We start from the raw sequence: 20169 nt of genomic DNA on the forward strand, positions 1-20169 counted from the left end.
CATTTTAAAGTCTTTGATTTAGTTGCTCAGGTTAAAAGTGATTATTTATTATTATTCTATATTATTCAAGTGTTATTACAGATATTTTGTCACACACTATAAACAGATGCATATAGTAGCTTTGCATTAAACCCCTGCTCTATAGTGGGTCCTGTGGACTGCACTTGATGGGGCCCCTGGCAGGAATATTCTCCTCTGACGATATTGACTTGCTTGGCTCAGTGATCAACTTGCCAACCCCAGAGAATCGAAGTTATCCGTCCATCATCCATCCACCTATCCGTTCATCCGTCAGTACATCTAACCTCCATGTCGCCTGTGCTCTCCAGGCTCCAGAGGCTCCTACAGCAGCCAGCACACTCACCTGGGCGCCGAGCTGCGGCCTCTGCAGTCTCCCGAACACCACATTGACCCCATCTACGAAGACAGAGTCTACACCAAGCCCAACCTGAGAGGACAAGGTAAGCTGGGTCGGGGACGTGGTCGGCTGAAGAAAATAAAGACATGGGTTATTTATTTAAGGTGTACAAATACAGAGTCTCCCAAAACGGTGTCCCAGAATGCCATGGGAGTAGAAAGGAGGCGTTGGAGAGCCTGAGCCTGAGGGTCTGAGCGGAGAGCAAACATTTGTTGGAAAGGAACATTCAAGGGAAGCTAAAGATGAAGTGGAACAGAAGAGATAGAAGGAACAGGAGAGGGGAAGGAACCTGTATTAACAAACACGAAAAACAGCGTGAAATAGTCCAACATTAAAAATAACTGCAGCGTGCTGTAAATCACCGGACCTGATGAATTTAGTCTGAGTAGAAGAAGACATCACATGACACACTGAATAAGTGATGGATTCAAAGAAATGCTGCACAGCATACTGAGAGGTAGAACAGTAAAAGGTTCAGAGAGATGAGTGTTGTTCTATGTTAAATTAAAGGCTGCTGTACATGAGAGATCTCCTCGTCCGATCATGTCGCGCTATTTACCCGATCAGGTATGCAAATCCAATTGGGGTCTCAATGGCAATTTGTCTCTCAGTCACAGTCTGTTAACTAATTAGTTTCAAGGCTGAAAATGAATCTCAATTAATCCCATGGCCTGGGCGCTTTGAAATCAAAGCAAATCGACCGTGTCCCGAAACGTTGTCGGCGCTGTGCTGCCGGTTTTCGGTCGACCTGAACGGTGTATGTTGCTGAAAAGAGAAGATACACACTGAGATATGAAATATGAAATATAATCTCTCACACTCTTTTCACGAGGTTGTTCCAAAAAAGAGAGAGATTGAATTTATTAATTAAAACACACACACACACACACACTGGTAGGTCACTTTGATGCGCCAAAATAACTCAATCATCATCTCCGACGTTGTGTCAGTGAACGTAAGTCATGACAGCAGCACACTGATCGTCAAATGCTGTTTCCTTCCTTCTTTTTTCTGTGCAACACAAAGTAGCAGTTGAAGCCTGACTGTGTTTCATGCCTGCTTCATGAATGTGTTTGAAGGCAAGGCAAGGTAAGGCAAGTTTATTTGTATAGCACATTTCAACAACAAGGTAATTCAAAGTGCTTCACATAAAACCATTAAAAGCATCAAAACATAAGGCAAAAGAAAAGGAGATTTAAAAACAATTAAGAACATTCATTAAAACATAAAAAAAAACAGTGCAAGAAATAAAATGCAGTAGTAAAATGCAGAAATGCAGGAAATTGATTAATATATGAATTGAATGTGGTTCAATTCAGACAGTTTTCAAGATGACGAACAGCGTTGGAAACAGGCAGACAAACACTTTACACCCGACTTCACATCACAGGTGGACTTCCTCAGGCCTCGTCAAGGCCCCTGCAGTTATGTCGTTATACACACACAGATGCACACACACGCACACACACACACAGACAGACTGACCCAACTAACCTCCCTCAGAGCGAGCCGGTGTCACACCAAACCCTCACTGTGTGTCACTGAGTTTTTTGTAATTCAATTAAATAAAGTTGGTATTAGCAGCTGAAGCAGAATTCATACTGATATAAGAGCTTCAAAGAAATGCTTCAGAGGTGGAACTGGGTCACATGACTTTAGTGTGACACATCGATTCAGACTTGAGTCACACGTTTGATGACATTAGACGTGCAACACGATTTGGACTTCAACACCAATAACTTGTAACTTGTAACTTGTAACTTGAGCCTTTTGACTGGAGAATACTTGATGCCTTCCCTTAAGCCCCAAGATTAAAAAGTGTTATTTAAAAAGTGTGCCATGAATCAATCATTTCCCTTCACACTTAACTCCCAAGATCCACTGTGTTTGATCCAATCCAACAAACTCCAACCAAGTTGCAGGAGAGAACGATTAAGAACTAAAGATCATTTTTTGTTGCCGTACAAAAATGATGCGTCAGTCAGCAAAAAACGAATTGCAGTTTGCAAAACATGCAAATTGAAAATTACAGACGCCAAATGGCATTACATTTGGCGAAGTTAAGGAATGTTTAGGAATGGAAACTCGTAATGTGGGCCGTGGACTTGCTTGTCTTGACTTGGGACTTGAGTTCAAAGACCTGAGACTTACTTACCCGCTATTCTGGCTGTGATTTTGAGGAATTCTTTTAATTTTCATCACCAACATTTTTCCTTTGATTATTTATTCACGTATTTATTCATTCATTTTGCATGTTTGTTTGATTTGACTGCTTTTGTCTGTTTTTTAAAAGATTACATTGAAAAACAACATCATTCGATGAGTTCACCTTGTCATCTGAAGTTTCACCACCTGTTGAGTTGTAAGTTGTCACTGCAGTTTTCCATGTTTGTAAGCATGAGTGTTTTATTGTTTTTGTATTTTTTGCTTCCTCCCTCTCTGCTGTTTTGTTCCATTGGTGCCGGTGTTGTTGCTTTTATTCTCACCGCCTCCTTGTGTTCGTGCATCCTCGTGTTCGGTTCCGATTTTCTTCTTCCCCCTTCAACCCCGCCCCTTCCTCCGCTACATCACACCCAGTGGTGAACCAATTGTACCAAGAGGTCCTCAACTATCTGTTCTGTCCCTACTCTCCTCTCCCTCCTTTAGCCCCGCCCTCCCCCGGTGTCGACCCAATCCCCTTGCAGCGAACAGGAAGCCAGAGCACCACGGGCACCTTTCAGAGAGGCAGCTTCGCCGCGGGAGGCGGTGCGACCGACTTCTCCAACCCGTACCGCACTCTGCAGTTCTGCCCGTCCACTGAGTCGCCTTACAGCAAATCGGGCCCCACCCTGCCCCCCGAGGCCACCTTGGGCCGCTCTCCGTCAGTGGACAGCATCCAGAAGGACCCAAGGTGAGGAGAAGCAAGACATATTTATGTCAAATCAGCTCTGGCTTGTCGATGAAGCCCTTTGTTCCGCTTTATCTTTTCCCTTTCCACTGAACTCACTGAGGGCCAGATTCACCAAATTAAACATAACTATGCAAGAGAGTGTAAATAATGTCAAAAACACGGAGACACTGAGCTGTAACGGTGAAAAAAAAAAGAGTTTGATTGAAATATTCATAAGAGTGTCAAAGTTTCCAAGTGACACCAAAGAGTTTGTAGCACCTCAACAGGTAATCTGCTGGTCAGGATCTGACGGCCCAGCGCAGTAAAAGGCTGGTTGAATCTGGGCTTTAGTATGAGCCACACATCACGCCACATCTTTCACTGTCCTCTCGAGTTTGCTTGGTGTCGGCGGCCTCGTTCACGCTGCCCTAACAATGCCTGCACACACCTCTCGGTCCAATTTAGAAGTTTGCTCCCGCTGTTAGGAGGGGAGTGCTGCTCCATCAGTGACGATCAGTCACATTCTGTGCAGTAGGCAGACAGAGTTAATAAGGGAAGTGCATGAAGTCTGAATTCAGGCCAAGAGAGCTCTGTGTCCGAGCGTGGATGCATTAAACTGAGGGAGAGAGAGAGCCAGTGACAAGAAAAGAGTAAGAGAGAGAGACATACAGAGCCACCGTAACAGCTGGTTTTTCTATCATTACAATCAAGCATGAAATACTATTCCAATTGTGTCTTGGATTTGTCTTTCTTAGCCTCATCTGTCGGACTAATGACTGCACAGACGTAGTGTCACAGATGTAAGCGGCCTAATTAAAGTTGGAGTGTCTCCCTTTGTGACATTTCAGGTCAGGTGTAGGCAGAAGATATGTAGATATATATTTTGTGCTGAAATGTATTACTTCTAATGAGGTCACTTTTTGCTGAACATTTGGAAGCAGACACACATCTTCCTGTGTGGCTGGGATAGGCGACTTCTGTTGCCATTGCTCTTTTCTCCACCCATTGTCCAAGTGTTTCTTTCTCTGTGCACATTGCGCCCGCATCGCCTTGAGCTCTGGCATCATTGTTGTCTAGCTTCCAGCATCCACACATCTGCACTGCTACATTCAAAGGACCGCCTTGTGATGCATGGCATTGTGCTTTACCTTCACAACACGCAGTCAGTGCTCGCACTCTGTGAATAGGTAGGTGCTATGCTTGAGTAGCTTGTTGTGCACATTGCGTTAAAGGGAGGGTCCCCCGAGATCATAAACATACAGTGGCACTCTGATCCCGCAGTTGTCAAATTTGACTGTTCACAAGCTCGCTGCGCTGCAAGCTATGATGTATTATCTCATATTTGTGTAAACAAAGAGACCAAAACCAACAATATGTTAGTCCATCTGTAAATACTTTCTGGCTTCCCTGTGGCCCCTTAGCCCCAAGCCTATTTGTTCCTACTGAAGACATATTTAATATGCAGTTGTCTTCCTGAAACAGCTGGCCACTTTAGTGTTAACCAATGTTACTCAAACAGGAGGTACTAGTGGATATGTTGGGGACTACTTTCAGCTGCGGATTAATCCACATTTGGTGCTGTAGTGGGTGTGGGTGTGTGTAATGGTGGATTGAGATAAACTACAGAGCCCATAAGAGGTCTCTGGCACAGGAGAATATGATATAGGCATATCGGGTTTTGGCTACAAAGGAAATCCTGTTAATAGGATCAGTTGTTGGTTTTGGTCTTTTCATGGGATTAGTTGACAACAATAAAAGTAGACACTATTATTTTACTTAATGATAAAGAAAAAAAATGATAAAGAAGAAATCTATCATAAAAGAAGAAATCGGCGAATGAATGTGGATCACAGATGAATTTCAGTTGCGCAACCATTTATTCATCATTTGCCACCACCTCAGTTAATGTGTGAAAAGTAGTTGCTAAAATTATATGTTTAGATATTTTGTGTCTCTAAATTTAACCTTCACATAACAGGCTTAGCAGTTAAGCTTGTCATTTACTCACCATTTAGCTTTGCTGGTACAAATCCTGCTTTTCTGAGAGAAAAGCTAGTCACTTTCAATCACACAAAGGAAAATAAATTACACATGAATGATTTTGTCATCTACATCCAACAGCTGGGTTGACTAACAGGCCAACCTTGTAATAACTTGACGTGTTCCCCTAGGTTTAACAAGGAGGTTGAAGTAGGGCCTGTGCAGGTAAACCTGATCGTTTGAAACCTACAGTAAATCTGATTGTCTGCTTGCTGCCTGAAAGTACCTCTGCAATTTAGATCTGAGTATTTTGAAAATGCTCCACTATGCAGCACCAGCCATAACCTAAACAGCCACTTTGGTATGAGAATATGGACAGATCAAGGCGGTACTCTGTGTTTTTTCATTTTATTTTTTATCCTAAGACCCTCTCTTTACCCAACATATCCACCATCTCCCCATCACCCGCTCTAAGTGCATGCCCTTCACCCTGCCCACCTTCTCCACCATTGCCTGATATCCAGATGTTGAGAGACAAAGACGAGTCCAGTGGCTACATATTGATTTATATTTACTACTCATCACTATATGACTATTATTGAATAATTTGTTGCCAGACAGCCATCAAATACCTCTCTCTTGTTTCTCTCTGCCTGTCCCCCCTCGATAGGTACGATCCCGAATTCCTTGTGTGGAATCAAAATCAAGCCGAGCAAAGAATGACAAAGTAATCCAACTATTTATTTATTCACATACATTCTGTCTATCTATCTTACCTTTGTCTCATTCACTGAATCGTTCCATCTTCTCTATATGACGCCAATATCAGACACAGATGTTAATGTTGTGGGCACATGACATTTCCCATTTGTATTGTCACCCATTTAGTGCTTTATTAAACAGGGGTCACTTTTATTTTAGCGTTACATGAATTCTTAATTGGAGATGAGATCAGAGGACTGGCTTTTGAAAGCTATTCGCATCCGTCATTACATAACATCAGAATGGCATCCTCTGTGAGCAAAGAAAGATGCTGCAATCTTTAGAAATATTGCAAACTGTAGCAATGTGGCTTATCAGAGCCTCTGTTATTGAGAGTGTAAATATTCCTCATTCTCTCCTTTGGCTATCCACCAATCCCTTCATCCATTCCTCTATCTGTTGATTTATTTGGTCATTCATTTGTCTCCATTGTCTGTCTCTCCTGGTGATTTCTGAGCGTTCTTTGTGGCAATTGTAGTCCTATACGTATCTTGCCCAGTGTTCATTTTGGCACCGGATTTTGATCTTCTGGTCTTTGATAAAAAAATATCTTTTCGTAGTTGGTCAGCGTGGTTTTGTTGCTGCTTCTTGTCTAATTTTAGTGGAAGTGTGGTTGCATTTAGTTTGTAAATCGAAAATAAAAATGTTCCATCCAAGAACCTGTATCGCTAACAATACTGGGAGAAACATAATACTGGCAGAAACACAACATTAACGAACAATAAACACTGTCAGAGACATAATGTTAGCTAACAATCGTAGCAGAGACACACCATTAGCTAACAGCATTGACAAAGATATAACATTGGTCAATAATGCTGACGGAAACATAACATTAACTGACAATAAATACTGCCAAAGACATAATGTCAGCTAAAAATAACACAATTGACAAAGATATAACATTAGCTTATAATACTGGCAGAAACCTAACATTAGCTTACTGTTTTGGCAGAGATATAACTGAAGCTAACAATACTAGCAATGGTAACCATTAGCAAGCAGTACTGGCAGAAAAACAAAACTAGTTAACATTAAATAACGCCAGAGACATTAAGTAAGCTAACATTATAGCAGAGACTTGACATTTGTTCATAATATTGGCAGAAGCACAACATTAGTCAACAATAGATACTGGCAGAGACATAATGTTTGCTAACAATACTGGCAGCAACATAGCATTAGGCAACCATATTGGCGGAGACATAAGTTTAGCTAATAATAGTGGCAGAGACCTAACATTACTGAAATAGAGGCTGCTGATGCTACCTGTGGTACAACAGGTCAAACAGCTGAATACATATCCGAGAAAGCGATTTATGGCAGTTAAGAGGATACTCTTTTCCAAATTAGGAATTTCAATGTGTGAATGATTGTTTTGTTGTTATTCATTTCTAACAATCAATGGTAGGCTTCTATGCTGATGTTATAGCTATCGATATCAAAGGTCTTGTCGTCTTGGAAAAAAAGGTTGTCGCTGAATGTTGTCAAAATCAAGGCTGGGCTTGTGTCCTCCACTTTATAGTGACGTACACTCAAATCAACACTCAAATATGTGTGATGCAATAGAGTGGATAGACTCTAGGTGGGGATGGAAAAAAAGTAAAATAATGTATTGCACCTATGCTGTCAGCACAGTAAATAGATGATGACTAAAGAAGTGTGGTCATTTCCACCGTCTGCAGATGGCTCCTTATTGACACCTCTATCCTGTAAAGTGTAAAGGCCTCGAACAAACATCATTTAGGAGATTTGTTCAGCCACACACTGTCACAATCTGGCAAATCAAAGCACCGTTACTGTGGAAACGGCCTCTTATGTCCTCCTTCAGGCTGCCAACAATTTATGGAAACCGTCCCGTTGACACAAAGAATGATTTGCGCAAGACAGGATCGTAAAAGTGCCTCATTTGATTTCATGCTCATAAGCACTGCCAGAATCTCTGATCCACATTTAGCCACAGGGTTGAGATAGACTCTGTGTGGTGTGTGTGTTTTTTTTTATCAGGGCTGCCTGACATCTCCTGACCTTTCGTTCATCTCTACCAGCCTCAGTGGGCCAGTCAGCCATGCTATCACACCCTCACACACACACACACACACACACGCACACACACCCACACACACACACACACACACACACACACACACACACACACACACACACACACACACACACACACACACACACACACACACACACACACACACACACCTTTCTCTTTGCCTCAGTCTTTCTTTCTCCTTCTATTCAGTCCCTCTTTCACTGGAGCACACTTCCTACATGGTTAGGTTCTAATTATTACTGGTTTTATGTGTTGTTTGGGTTTGTGGTTTAGTTTTGTATTTTGTGTATGAACATGTGAAATGCTTGTTTGTCGAAGACGGTAATAGATTTATCTGACATTTCTGCTGCAGAAATAGTGTTTTACTCAATAAGACAACACATTGCAGCAGTGAGTCTACCAACCCTCACTGCCAACGCATGAATGCACAGCAGTATGTTACCGGTGTTTGTCCAGTGTAATCATGTTTCCTGTGAAAACAGAAAATATTTACATGTATGCGTTGAGACTTGAGAACAGTTTAAAACACAACTTCAGACATTTTGTTCTGTAAGATTGGTCTACCTAGGCAATCCGTCCTATTAAAGTCTACAAAAGAAATGAAACAGAAGGTTCCTCTGTAGCCTCTGTTTCTCTTTTTGATTTGAGCTCTGGATACAGGATAAACTGTTTGCACTCCAGTATTAATGAGTTTGTCTAGCAGCAATCTAACAGCGCCATAAATGACATGATATAACCACAGTAACACTAAATCACACATACATTTGTCTGTAAATTGACAGAGTAGGTTTTTACTTTGATTAATGTGTTTTGACCTCTGATCCTCCACATGCCTCACTTTGACACGACACAAAAGAGTTTTTTCTCTAAATATATTTATTGATATGGGGTGGCCGTGGCTCATAGAGAGGGCAACTGTAAGGTCGGAGGTTCGATCCTTGGCTGCTACGAGTCCTGTGTGCTTCTCAGCAGCCCGCTGATCCAATAGCTAGCGATGGGTTAAATGCAGAAGTTACATTTCATATGTGTGTAATGTATTACGACTACAATACATTTCATTCATATTTCATTTTCCCCCATAATTTATACATTTTTCTGAAAGTAATGACTTTATTCTCAAATTTTGGTTTGGTCATTGTCTATCATTAATCAGTTACTGTGCTTATCATGGTATCCATCACCTTAACGTATTGTAGACCAATCCATTGTGGTCTCTTGCGACTGGTCTGTTTTGTGAAACAACACTGGGTTCGGGTCTTTTCGATTCCATTCTATTCTATTCCAGTTGGCTATAAATACACTGGAGTGTTTTGTTGTTAATCAGCCACTTGAAGTTGTTAGCTGTCCCGCTGGAAAGTGAATGCAGTGAGTCAGCACCCTTGTCAGTATATTTTTGACTTCCTTTATCTCCTGTCAGTTCACTCTGCAGGCTTACCCTACCTGTCTGTCTGTATTTCTGTCTGTCTATCGGGGGATGAGTCATACACACACACACACAAATATATCCGACACAAATCACATAGTTTGCTCTCTGGTTTCAAATCGCTCTATTCCCCAAAAACCCTGACTCACAGAAAAATCCTTTCAGACCGATATGACAGTGATCATCGTCCTCACATTACAGCGCCTCGCCCTGCTTTCTAAATGCATAATTCATCGATAGTTTATTCATTTAGCGGGTTTAATTGTTGATTTGCCTGCGTCTCGTATTGTCTGCGGGTGACACGATGGCACAAAGACACACACACACACACTCACACACGTAAACAAGTGGGGATGCGAGATAGCCCACCTGGCTGGTTGGGAACAAAGAGTGGATTGACAGTTTGTCAGTACTTTGTCCCAGTCCACTGAGTCGCCAAATGAAACATTAGGCTCTCGTGGGGGACTTCAGAGCCACACACATGCATATACACACTCGCATGTACGCACATTTTTGTGAGAGGAAATATGTCAGGAAATATCTTTCTCACACGTGTTTTAATTTATTCAGTTCTTTTCTCTCCGTTTCAAAAGCTCCTCTTCTCCTTGACAGTGTTTTTCCCTCTTGGTTCTGACTTGTTAAGATTAGAGCCATCTGCAGAACTAAAGGGTAAAGGGACAAGGTTGCAGTTAAACAAGAAAGATGGCTTATTTATGGGAAGCACAAAAGTGCAGAAATAAAAAATAAGCACAAAAGAAAAAACAAGTTGGATCAGCAATTTGCTTCAAGTGCTCTGAAGTGAAAAACTTCAAGATTCTTGTGATGTTATGTGATCTGCCTCATTCTTTGTCTCATAAAGCAGTGTTTTAAAAATAGGACCGTATCATTTTCTTTTTTTAAGCAAATATGATGTTATGATGATGTGTTTTTGCAAAGCTCGGGTAGGTAACATTGGAGATTTCTTTAAAATGTATCCAACCAAAAATCCCAGCTTCAAAAGTTGCTCATTTCAGTGAGGAAGTCGCCACGTCGGCAACACTGACTCTTCAGGCCTCCCTCCAAAGCCACTCCCCCCAAATGTACATTATGAACACAAACAACAAACATGGCTCTTGTTATTCATCACAGCTGTCAAGCTAGCAGCTTGTGGAAGACTCCGGTGACGGGCAGTGCGTGCACAGGCAGGTAAAAGGATTGATTCCTGTGACAGCCACAGATACGGAGCGTTTGATTTATGGATTGCTGTCGGGATGTAAAGAGAATTTCAACAAATATAACAAAAACGGTTTCTTAAATTCATACCCGCCCTAGCTTTAATGTTCATTAATTAGACTAGTCCAATACAACAGCATGCCCTCAAAAGTCAAACCCCAATTCATGATATCTGTAATTATCTTTTGATTACTACAATTATGGATGATATTTATGGGGTTTCTCTCTACAGATATCTACAATTCCGTAGCAGATATTTGAATAATGATCAGCTGTAATTACAGTTTTAGATATCTACAATTTAATCCTGACTAGTCATAATTCCAGTTCAAGATATCTTTAATTCTCCTCAGATATTTACATCGCCTTTGTTAGAAATCTTAAATTAAGTTTTTACGAGTGGAATGATGTCGTAGATATCATGAATGGTGTTATGATTCGTCAAAATGATGTTGTACATATCTCAGAGTGGGGTTAGGACGAGTCATGATTTAATTGACGATATCTGTGATCAAGTTATAGATATCTGGAAATGAATATCGATAAGAGATAACTGATGAAGAGATAGCTTTAACTTTCATTTCTCTAGATTATCAAGTGTACTGGGGTTCAGGGCACACGGCGTGACTCAGAAATGAAGGCTCACTGAATGACTGAAAGACAACATGCTAATACCTGAGCAAGACATTTTGAAAACACGTATTTCCCCCTCCATCTGGCAAAATCCAGACGAAAGAGGCTCTAAATTGATTTAAATAAATGTCATACTATCAAGATAGCAGAAGGCTGCAACCTCGAGTTTTAAGTCTTCTTCAATACAGCACGATGTTCATTTAGTAAACTATGGTGCATTTAGAGTGATGCGACCAGAGCCGTATCCGGCATCACTACGTCACTCCGTATTCCAAATATGGTAACTTCCACTCATCAGTTGCAAAAAAAAACCAAGATGCCGACGGTGAAATCGCCGAATTTGTGGCTTCATAACGGCAGTCCACAAACCAATGGGTGACGTCACGATGACCATGTCCACTTCTTATACGCAGTCCATGGTTAGCGGTAGGGAGGGCTCTGTGGACTCTTTATGCCCAAACCCTGAATCTTGTTTTGATGTACATATAATGAAATTGGAGGAAATTTGTTATTTGTTTTTGGAGGACCAATTTAACCATCTGCTATTTGTTGCTAAAGATTAGCAACAAATATTTTTACCCTACTTCTTTTAATTCACTCAAGGGGCATGAAAACCACGAGCACACATACAGAAGTCATTTCTTCTTTTGTCCCAAGTTCACAGATGGCTCAGTAGTATTTGCGGGCCGGGCGCACCATATTCCTCCTGTGTTCTCTACTCTCTGGAACGAGAGACACACACACACACACACACACGCACACGCACACGCACACACACACAGCCAGAGGGAGATGCTGAGTGAAAAGTAGTACAGCTCCAGGCTAGAGTTAGTAAATTAATGAACTATTATAGTACAGCTTTCTGGGGCAGAACGTGCACGAGAAGACGAGGCAGTGTTTTCATTTCATTTAGTTTCACTGCGACTTCACTCAAATTCTTTCAGAGTGTTGGCCTGCTTTAGAATTCAGTCCTGTTTTATCCCAGAACAACAACACATCGCGCAACACGTCAACTGTACGCTCGCTTTATCTCGGCAATGTGCCACAGAATCCATGTGGAATGTGCAAATTTGTTTCCTATATGTGCGCGCGTGCGTGCCCCCCGAAGCGCCGCGGCCTGAGGCCTTCGGCTTGAGTTTAATCTGCTGTGATGTGCCACTTTCTCTCCAGGGCCGCGACTATTCTCGGCCCCAGCTCTCTCATTGTGTGTGTGTGTGTGTGTGTGTTCTCTTTGTTTTTTTTGTATGTTTGTGTTTTGTATTTCTCACCTGTTCATGGTTCCTGTCATCTCAACATGTTTGTGCATTGTGGTTCTGGTTTCCTGTTCTGGTGTTCTGAAGCTTACTTGTTGTTTTTGTTATTGTGTTCCTTCATTGATTTTAGGATAGTTCAGATTGTTTTATGTGGGGTTTTATGAGGTGCTGATAGTGTACACTAGTTTGGAGAAACAGACAGGAGCAAAGCTATGCACTGCAGTGGACGAGGGGCAGCGGCAAAATGTATTTTAGACGCCTAAATAAATCACTTTAAAGCTGGGTTCGGCAAAATTGGAGAAACTAGCAAGAGTAAGCTGGATTTGTGGGTATCCGACCGAAAGTCTTTTTCAATATCAGTAGATGGCAGCGCTAGCTCCAAAATAAGCTAAATCTAGCGCCAAGTCAGCAACCCTGACTGACTGACAGTTAGCACTGTTAGCACTTGTCAAGAAGAGTTGAGCCCACAGAGCTGCCTCGAAAACATGCATACACGATCAGGGGAAGGTCAGGATATAAAAAGCATAAAGCATATACTCAGAAATCAATAGTTAAAGTGTAATAGAAAGATAAAGTGTATGATCGTTACATAACAAATGTTTAATACATAGAGTGATTTAACAAATGTAAACCTGATAATAATAATAATAAGTGTATCTGAGTATAGTGCAGTCTGAGTGTAGAAAGTACGGAGAAAGAGGAAGTAAGCAGGGTGTTGGCTTCAAGGGATGGGGAAATAATGGTGGTTGAGAAGAAGACACAAAGCACAATAATGATGAAGGATGAGATCAATAATCATTTTATAAGCAAATGTGTACTAAGTAAACTGATTTAACAAATGTAAAAACTGATTAACAAATGTTCTGTGTGACCGGAGCCGAGATGTAGGAAAAGGGTTTTGTCAGGATGAGTTAGCAAAAAGAGTGAAGTTAGGAACAGATGGTAGTGGGTGGGGTTAGGAAAAGACTGTTGCAAGAGATGAGTCATAGAGGCATAATATATATAATATAGGATAAAGCCTGGACTTGTCCGGACATGTTCAGGACCAAACACCCACTCAAGTGGGTGGGGAGTTGAGATCATGTATTGGACAGGAGGGGGCCGACAGCCCAAATGATGGATAAAAGAAGTGACTTGCAAACAGCAAACTGGGATTTCGACACGGGCGCCGTCCAAGTGCGCTGATGAGGAGATACGGACGATTGCAACTGATGTATTGAGGACTTCGTCTCTGTTCACGGAAAGAAGACCGCTGTTCGTGGACAATAAGATTTAAAGACGGAGATTTTCCTCTCCCCACTGCTCGATTCTTAACAACTGGACAACGGAGAAGACGCAGCAGCCCTAGAAAGACTTTGTACTGAGTTTTGAGGACTGTTGAACGGACTCTGCTGCAGAGCAGGAGGACTGAGGGTCCGGCCAGACCTTCGCTCCTAACAACTCCAAAATAACCTTTTCATCGCACCATTGGACATCCAGCTCCAACCGAGCCGTCTCGGCATCTAAAACCAATGAATATAATCGAAGAAGAAAATTAAAGTAACGAATCAAGTGTAGTAACGTTTTATGTGAGCTGTAGCTTTAACCCTTGCAAACTAACCAAATATAACCTGCAATAAATATCTAATCTGCATTTAAAGTAAATTTCTCAAGTGCATTCATTTGCTCAAGTAGTAAAAAGTTCCTCGTGGCAGTAAAAAGTTAAAGCCATTGTATGTCTAACAACTGAGTTCTGAAAGGTTATCCTAGAGACCGAATCCACTTAACAACCCCTTACGGTTTTAGAAAGAAGAGATCCTAGCTGTTAAAACCTAACCTGGCATTTACCAAGAGCACGGATCCATAAGAGGGAAGCTGCCATAACCGACGCGACTGGTGGGAGCGCCCGGGGTCAGGACTGGTCTCTCGGCCGAGCGCGCTCAGACCGGAGGAAGCAGGGTAGACGTCGGGAGTAACGGCAGTTAGAAGAGCCAGGCGAGTTCCCTCGCAAGAACACCAGCTCGACAATCTTTTAATAGAGAGCTGAGTCAGTAAGTAGCCCCGTATCAGGCCAGAAGTACCCCAGGATCTAACACACTGTTAGCACTCACAGCTGTCAATCTAGCAGCTTGATTGAGTGCAGGGGCAGAGTAGCCCGTCCAATTATTTCATGATTAACTCCGGCCCAACAGGCTGATTAAAGTCCTGCGACAGCCACTGATATCAGATCATTTCATTTATTTGTCGCTGTCTGGATGTAAAGAGACAAATACAACAAAGAGAGGTTTCTAAAGAGACACTACCGACCCGAGCTGTGAGACTTTGGTGAAATCGAGCTAACCCTTGAAAACAGAACAACAACACAAAAAAACGAACCGATCGAGGCCGCTGTAGAGCAGCAACTCCTGTGTTCTGCGAGGTCAAATAGCGGCTTCTGTCCCCCGCCTGAAAGGGCCGTCTGACTGCAAGGTAAAGTGGTGAAAATATTCTAAATACAGCATACACTGAAACAGATTTTTTCAGTGGACTTTTCTTTTAGTTGACTAAAATATGTTTTGCTGCTGTCTCCGCACAGCAGTTCATTACTTTGCTCCCTGTTTCCTCCAAACTTGGGGAATATGACTGTGGATAGGTACCTCGCACAACCCCACATAAAGAAATCTGGACTATCCCTTTAACTGTCCATTCCATTATAAGTAGACTTGTGTGTATCTGTGTCTGTAGTTAAATGTGTGTGCCCCCACTTTGACCTCCCACTTTGAGAACAATGTAGTAGAAGACGGGAGAGAATGAGTGAAGAGAGAGAGAGCATTTTTATCGGAGAGTGCTGCCAAATATGCCTCTTTGGCCTTCGAGTAATGTTTACTCCTCCTCGGCCAGCGATGTGCCGGTAGCAGCACCGTGTGCTGTTTTGCTTAATAATGGACCTGAAAAGCTCTTTCGCGAGCTCATTTCACCGTTTCAGTAAACGCACTTTTCAAGAAAAAGGATGGAGAAATATTGAAGTACTCAAGGTTGAACCGATTCAATTTCGGAGGTCAAAGGTCACTGTGACTTCACAAAACATTACCAAGAATTCATATGCTAATTATTTTGACGATTTCATGCAAATGTCGAATAATATGATGAAGTGATGAAATTTTGGACCAACATTTTGGATGCAAACTGCAACATGGTTGGCGGAGGCAAGGCGGTCTAGAGACTTGCTTTCACGTCCTCTTCTCTATAAAGGCCTCAGCGGAGCGCTGACTCTACTTTCTACTTTTCCGATGGATATACTATATATGTGTCGTTTCTACTAGCTTCAGGCTTTTTATCGTTCGATTTCTTTTTCCTGTATGAAATGAAACTGTGGAAACAGTATTTAAGTAATTGACTTGAACAACAGAACCAACACAAAACAATACAAAACAAAAACATTCTCTATTACAGGTAACTGTCTTGGATGCTAAATCTAATTTAAAAGTACTGAATAAAAACAACTAAATGTACTGAAAGTGTCAAAAGTAAAAGTACTCTGTGTATTTTACATTTTTTTTATTTCGATAGTTGAATGTATATCAACGTACTGTATTCATAAGCTGTATGTTTTCATGCAAAATATCCATCTGTAAAGTATTTATAGCTAAAAAGTATAAAATCTTCCACGAGCATATAATCCCCGTACATTCCATGAAAGGACAAATACATGAATAAGCGGTAAAATATCTTGTTGAACTCTCACCCCTCAACCTCAATTAGCATGTTTATCAGTTCACCCTTTCAATTCACCAAATGATTACATAGCCAGTTGAATCTGTCTGATAAGTGAAGCCATCTGGTTTACTTGTTATTAAAGAAGATTCATGTCTACAGATGACTTACAGATGTTTAGCGCTGGTGTCCCTCTTTCTAATTACAACGTTGGACGTCTTGTCGGCCAATTAACCCACAGGGTGACCTAAACACGGTTATGTCATCTCCGATCACATTCATTGAAGCGCGTGCCACTGTACGTGCGTAACAACATCACGCATGTTAATAGTGCGGCTGTGCTCGTGCGTGTTTGTGTAGCAATCTTTTTCCCCCCGGAGCAAAGGGGGGGGGGGGGGAAGAAACGGAAAGAGACACTGAGACAAGAGAGTTTAAAGAATAAAAGAAAGAAAATTGTTTAAGAGAGGGTGGATTTCAAAGAGAGAGAGAGAGAAAATAACCTTTGAAATAATTGGCTCTTCCTTCTCCCTTCAACTCCCCCATTTTTTCAAACGCTGGCCTTTTCCCATTGGCCCATTATGAAACTCAGAGACAAAAGCCTTCTAATCCTGGCTTCTCTGCACTGCCTTTGATGGCTGGGTGTGAATGCAAGTCAATAAGTGCATACGTGCGTCTGTTTTGACTGCTACAAGTGTGCCAAATTGTGCGCTTGTGTGCTCTAAACTGCACAGTTGTCCTACGGCACTCGTGTGTGTGTGTGTGTGTGTGTGTGTGTGTGTGTGTGTGTGTGTGTGTGTGTGTGTGTGTGTGTGTGTGTGTGTGTGTGTGTGTGTGCGCGTGTGTGTGTGTGTGCCATCCCGAGATTGTTTGTGCGTGCATGTGTTTATGTTAGATTAGACTGAACTGAAATGATCTCCGCTGGGACTCGGGGGTGTTGCTCCGTCAATACTACGAAACATCATAGAGAAATGGGTTCCACACAAGAGCAGAGCCAGCAGGGCTTCTACACGCAGCCCAAAGAACCTCTCACAAATGTCTGAAACAAAATCTAATCAGAATGTGGATTTAAAAGTAGAAACCGAATGTGTGAAAAGTAGCAGAGCATAGTAAACACAAATGTACAGCAAAATGAATGTCCAGAAGGTACAAACTCCTTCTTCCTGTCAAATGTTGAACCTCAGTTCCAGTTGGTCCCGAGACGCCAGCGCTGTCAAGGAAATATCCCGTTGCTGCTGGGGACAGATAATCTACATCGATAAGCTCCACCTCCCTCTTCTCCCTCCTTCTCTCTTTCTGATCCCTCACTGTGACTTATTTCTCTCACATCGCATCTTTCACACGTTAATCATCCGGGTTTCGTCCCTCACACACACGGGTAGGGTTAGCGAGCTTAGTTTCTGTTTGTGTGTGTGTGTGTGTGTGTGTGTGTGTGTGTGTGTGTGTGTGTGTGTGTGTGTGTGTGCGTGCCTGGAGCATGCCTTTAGGCAAAAGCGCTGCTTGACCCTGCCTACAAAACCAAAGCAGCTGGGGCAGTTAGAAGAAAGGCTTCATCCCAGCAGGAGGATGCTCTTACAGTGCATCCGAGACGCTGCTGTTGTTGAACACCTTCCTATGACGATGCATACAAATCGTCTCCTAAATGTTCTCCATCAGGCGCATAAACCATGTGTCGCTGGTTGCCGGGCCGGTAACCAGGCATCAGCTTTTGGTTGCTGGAACTGAAATTATGCTTGCCATTTTTAGTCGCCTTATATTTTGAGCAGTTAAACATTCTTATGCGTCATCGTAGTAATGACAATGTAACATGAAATAATAAAAGCTTTATTGCAGTAAAATTCTTTGTAGTCTGCGATTCATCTGATACTTTACAGACTTCCTCATCAGTCGACGTGTCCACCCTCAGTGCCTGCCCCTGAGGGCAACCAAAGGACGAGAATTGGTTGCCGATTTTTCAAAATGGCTGCCAATGGCATCTTAACTTCTGGCAACTCAAAAGAAATTGATGAAGTGGACTGGGCACATTTCTGTCTCACTGTTCTTGATTGTTAATTAAGATAAATGTGGGTGCTTCAGCAGCACAAGGACAGAAATAAGTACAGATCAATAGAGAAAGGTAAAACATATGTTACAAGTATCTAAAAACACTTAAATAGTATACAGTGCGAAATGAAGTAAAACCCCTCAACTCGCTGATGGACTCGCCTCTTTTGTCGAGTCGTGACATTTACACTGCAAAGGCATCGGGGCTTGTGGGAAATGGTGTTGGTTAAAAGTAGAAACTACGAACAGAGAGGTCGGGACAGAAATATGAAGTAAACATTGACATTATATCTTTTTTTTTCCTTCTTATCCAAACATACAAAGCGATGATCACAACATAATGTTGAGAAAGACTCTGTTCCAAGGCTGTGTAAGTAGTCATTGGAGTAAGGTTACGTCTAGAACAAAACCCCTGAAGTTTCAGATTCATTTCAGCTCTGCGTTTTCTTCTGGTGCGGCTTTTCATGAGACTTCAGAACCTCGGTAAGAGCATAAGTGAGGTCGAGGTCGAGTGACAGAGCCTGGCTCGCACTCGGCGTTCCAGTTCATCCCAAAGGTTTCAGATGGCATTTAGCTCAGGACTTTAAGCAGGACAGTCAAGTACTTCCACACAAGAACTGGGAATACCATTTCTCTATGCAGCGGGCTTTGTACACTGGGGTCTTGTTGAAACAAGAAAGAGCCAAACACACACTGTTGGAAAGAAACTGTTGTCTGAAACGTCAATGCATGCTGTAGCGTTAAGATTACCCTTCATTTTCAAAACATGGAAAACAGCCCCACAACTGAAGTACACAATACAATATAAGTACATATAGGAAAAAGATTTGTCTTATGAGGAAATGTTTTCAATTTCTTTTCAAGAAATGCCACGAATTGGCATTGAAGCAGACTATTTTCTTCCTTGTTTTATGTACCAATAGACTATGCTACAAAGACATTTGTCTTTGTAGCATCCTAACTATTAAACGCTAACCCTACTGGCACACAGTGAATACATACATTTAAATCTGTGTATTTCATGCGCCTAACTTAGCTTTTTTGTTCTATTTTTGATTTATCTCGAACTTTGGTTTCTGTCTCTTTCTTTTTCCCTGGTGAGCATTTTAAATCATGGCGACAGCAGGGAGACAAGCTGGCCTAATAACGAGTTCAGCTACACACACACACACACACACACACATACACACAAATCTACCACTGCACACATCACAACACACTGCATTGTCTCTGTGTGTCTCCGTAGGGAGTTCGGCTGGAGGGATCCAGAGCTGCCGGAGGTGATCCAGATGTTGCAGCATCAGTTCCCATCGGTCCAGTCCAACGCCGCGGCCTACCTCCAGCACCTCTGCTTTGGCGACAACAAGATTAAATCTGAGGTATTGATGTTTGAGGAGAAACCACACCATTACATCTTACATTACATTACAGTCACACACCAAGAAAGAGGCGCTCACAGACAGAGGATTGAATTCCCAAACTCTGCTTGGCCCTAACTCACCGCATGCATAGGTTCGGCTCTTATTCAGAGTTGGTGACCTCCAGTAAAAAATGCAATCAAAACACATACAAAAACCTACTTTCCAGCTATTTCCTGTAGGGCGCAGATGGGAATGCAGATGATCCCGTGTTTGATTTTTCTGCCGGAGTTTTGAAAAGTTGAGCTGAACATTGTTTCTGGCTGCTGTTGAGTTTTTCAAGTGGATGTTTCAGTGCTTGGAGTACCACAGGCAAGAACGCAGAGGGACAAGGGTGCTCAACTAAGAGTGAGTGGGTGTGCTCGCCTTAAAGTATTTTTGATGGTCATGCAACAGACCAATGGAGGAATAACGCAACAACAAT

The 20169-nt window shown here is 42.1% G+C and overlaps 1 protein-coding gene across 1 annotated transcript in view; it reads left to right on the forward strand.

Moving 5' to 3' along the window:
- Window positions 1-20169, forward strand: part of LOC306788906 (catenin delta-2-like) — a 152236-nt gene that overhangs the window by 95223 nt on the left and 36844 nt on the right. The window contains exons 10-13 of the mRNA XM_079284613.1: window positions 330-461; window positions 3065-3308; window positions 5938-5994; window positions 19574-19706. Coding sequence (XP_079140739.1) covers window positions 330-461; window positions 3065-3308; window positions 5938-5994; window positions 19574-19706 — 566 coding nt within the window. The remainder of the gene's footprint in view (window positions 1-329; window positions 462-3064; window positions 3309-5937; window positions 5995-19573; window positions 19707-20169) is intronic.

The sequence above is a fragment of the Melanostigma gelatinosum genome, assembly GCF_949748355.1.
Source record: "Melanostigma gelatinosum genome assembly, chromosome: 15".
NCBI classification, from domain to species: Eukaryota; Metazoa; Chordata; class Actinopteri; order Perciformes; family Zoarcidae; genus Melanostigma; species Melanostigma gelatinosum.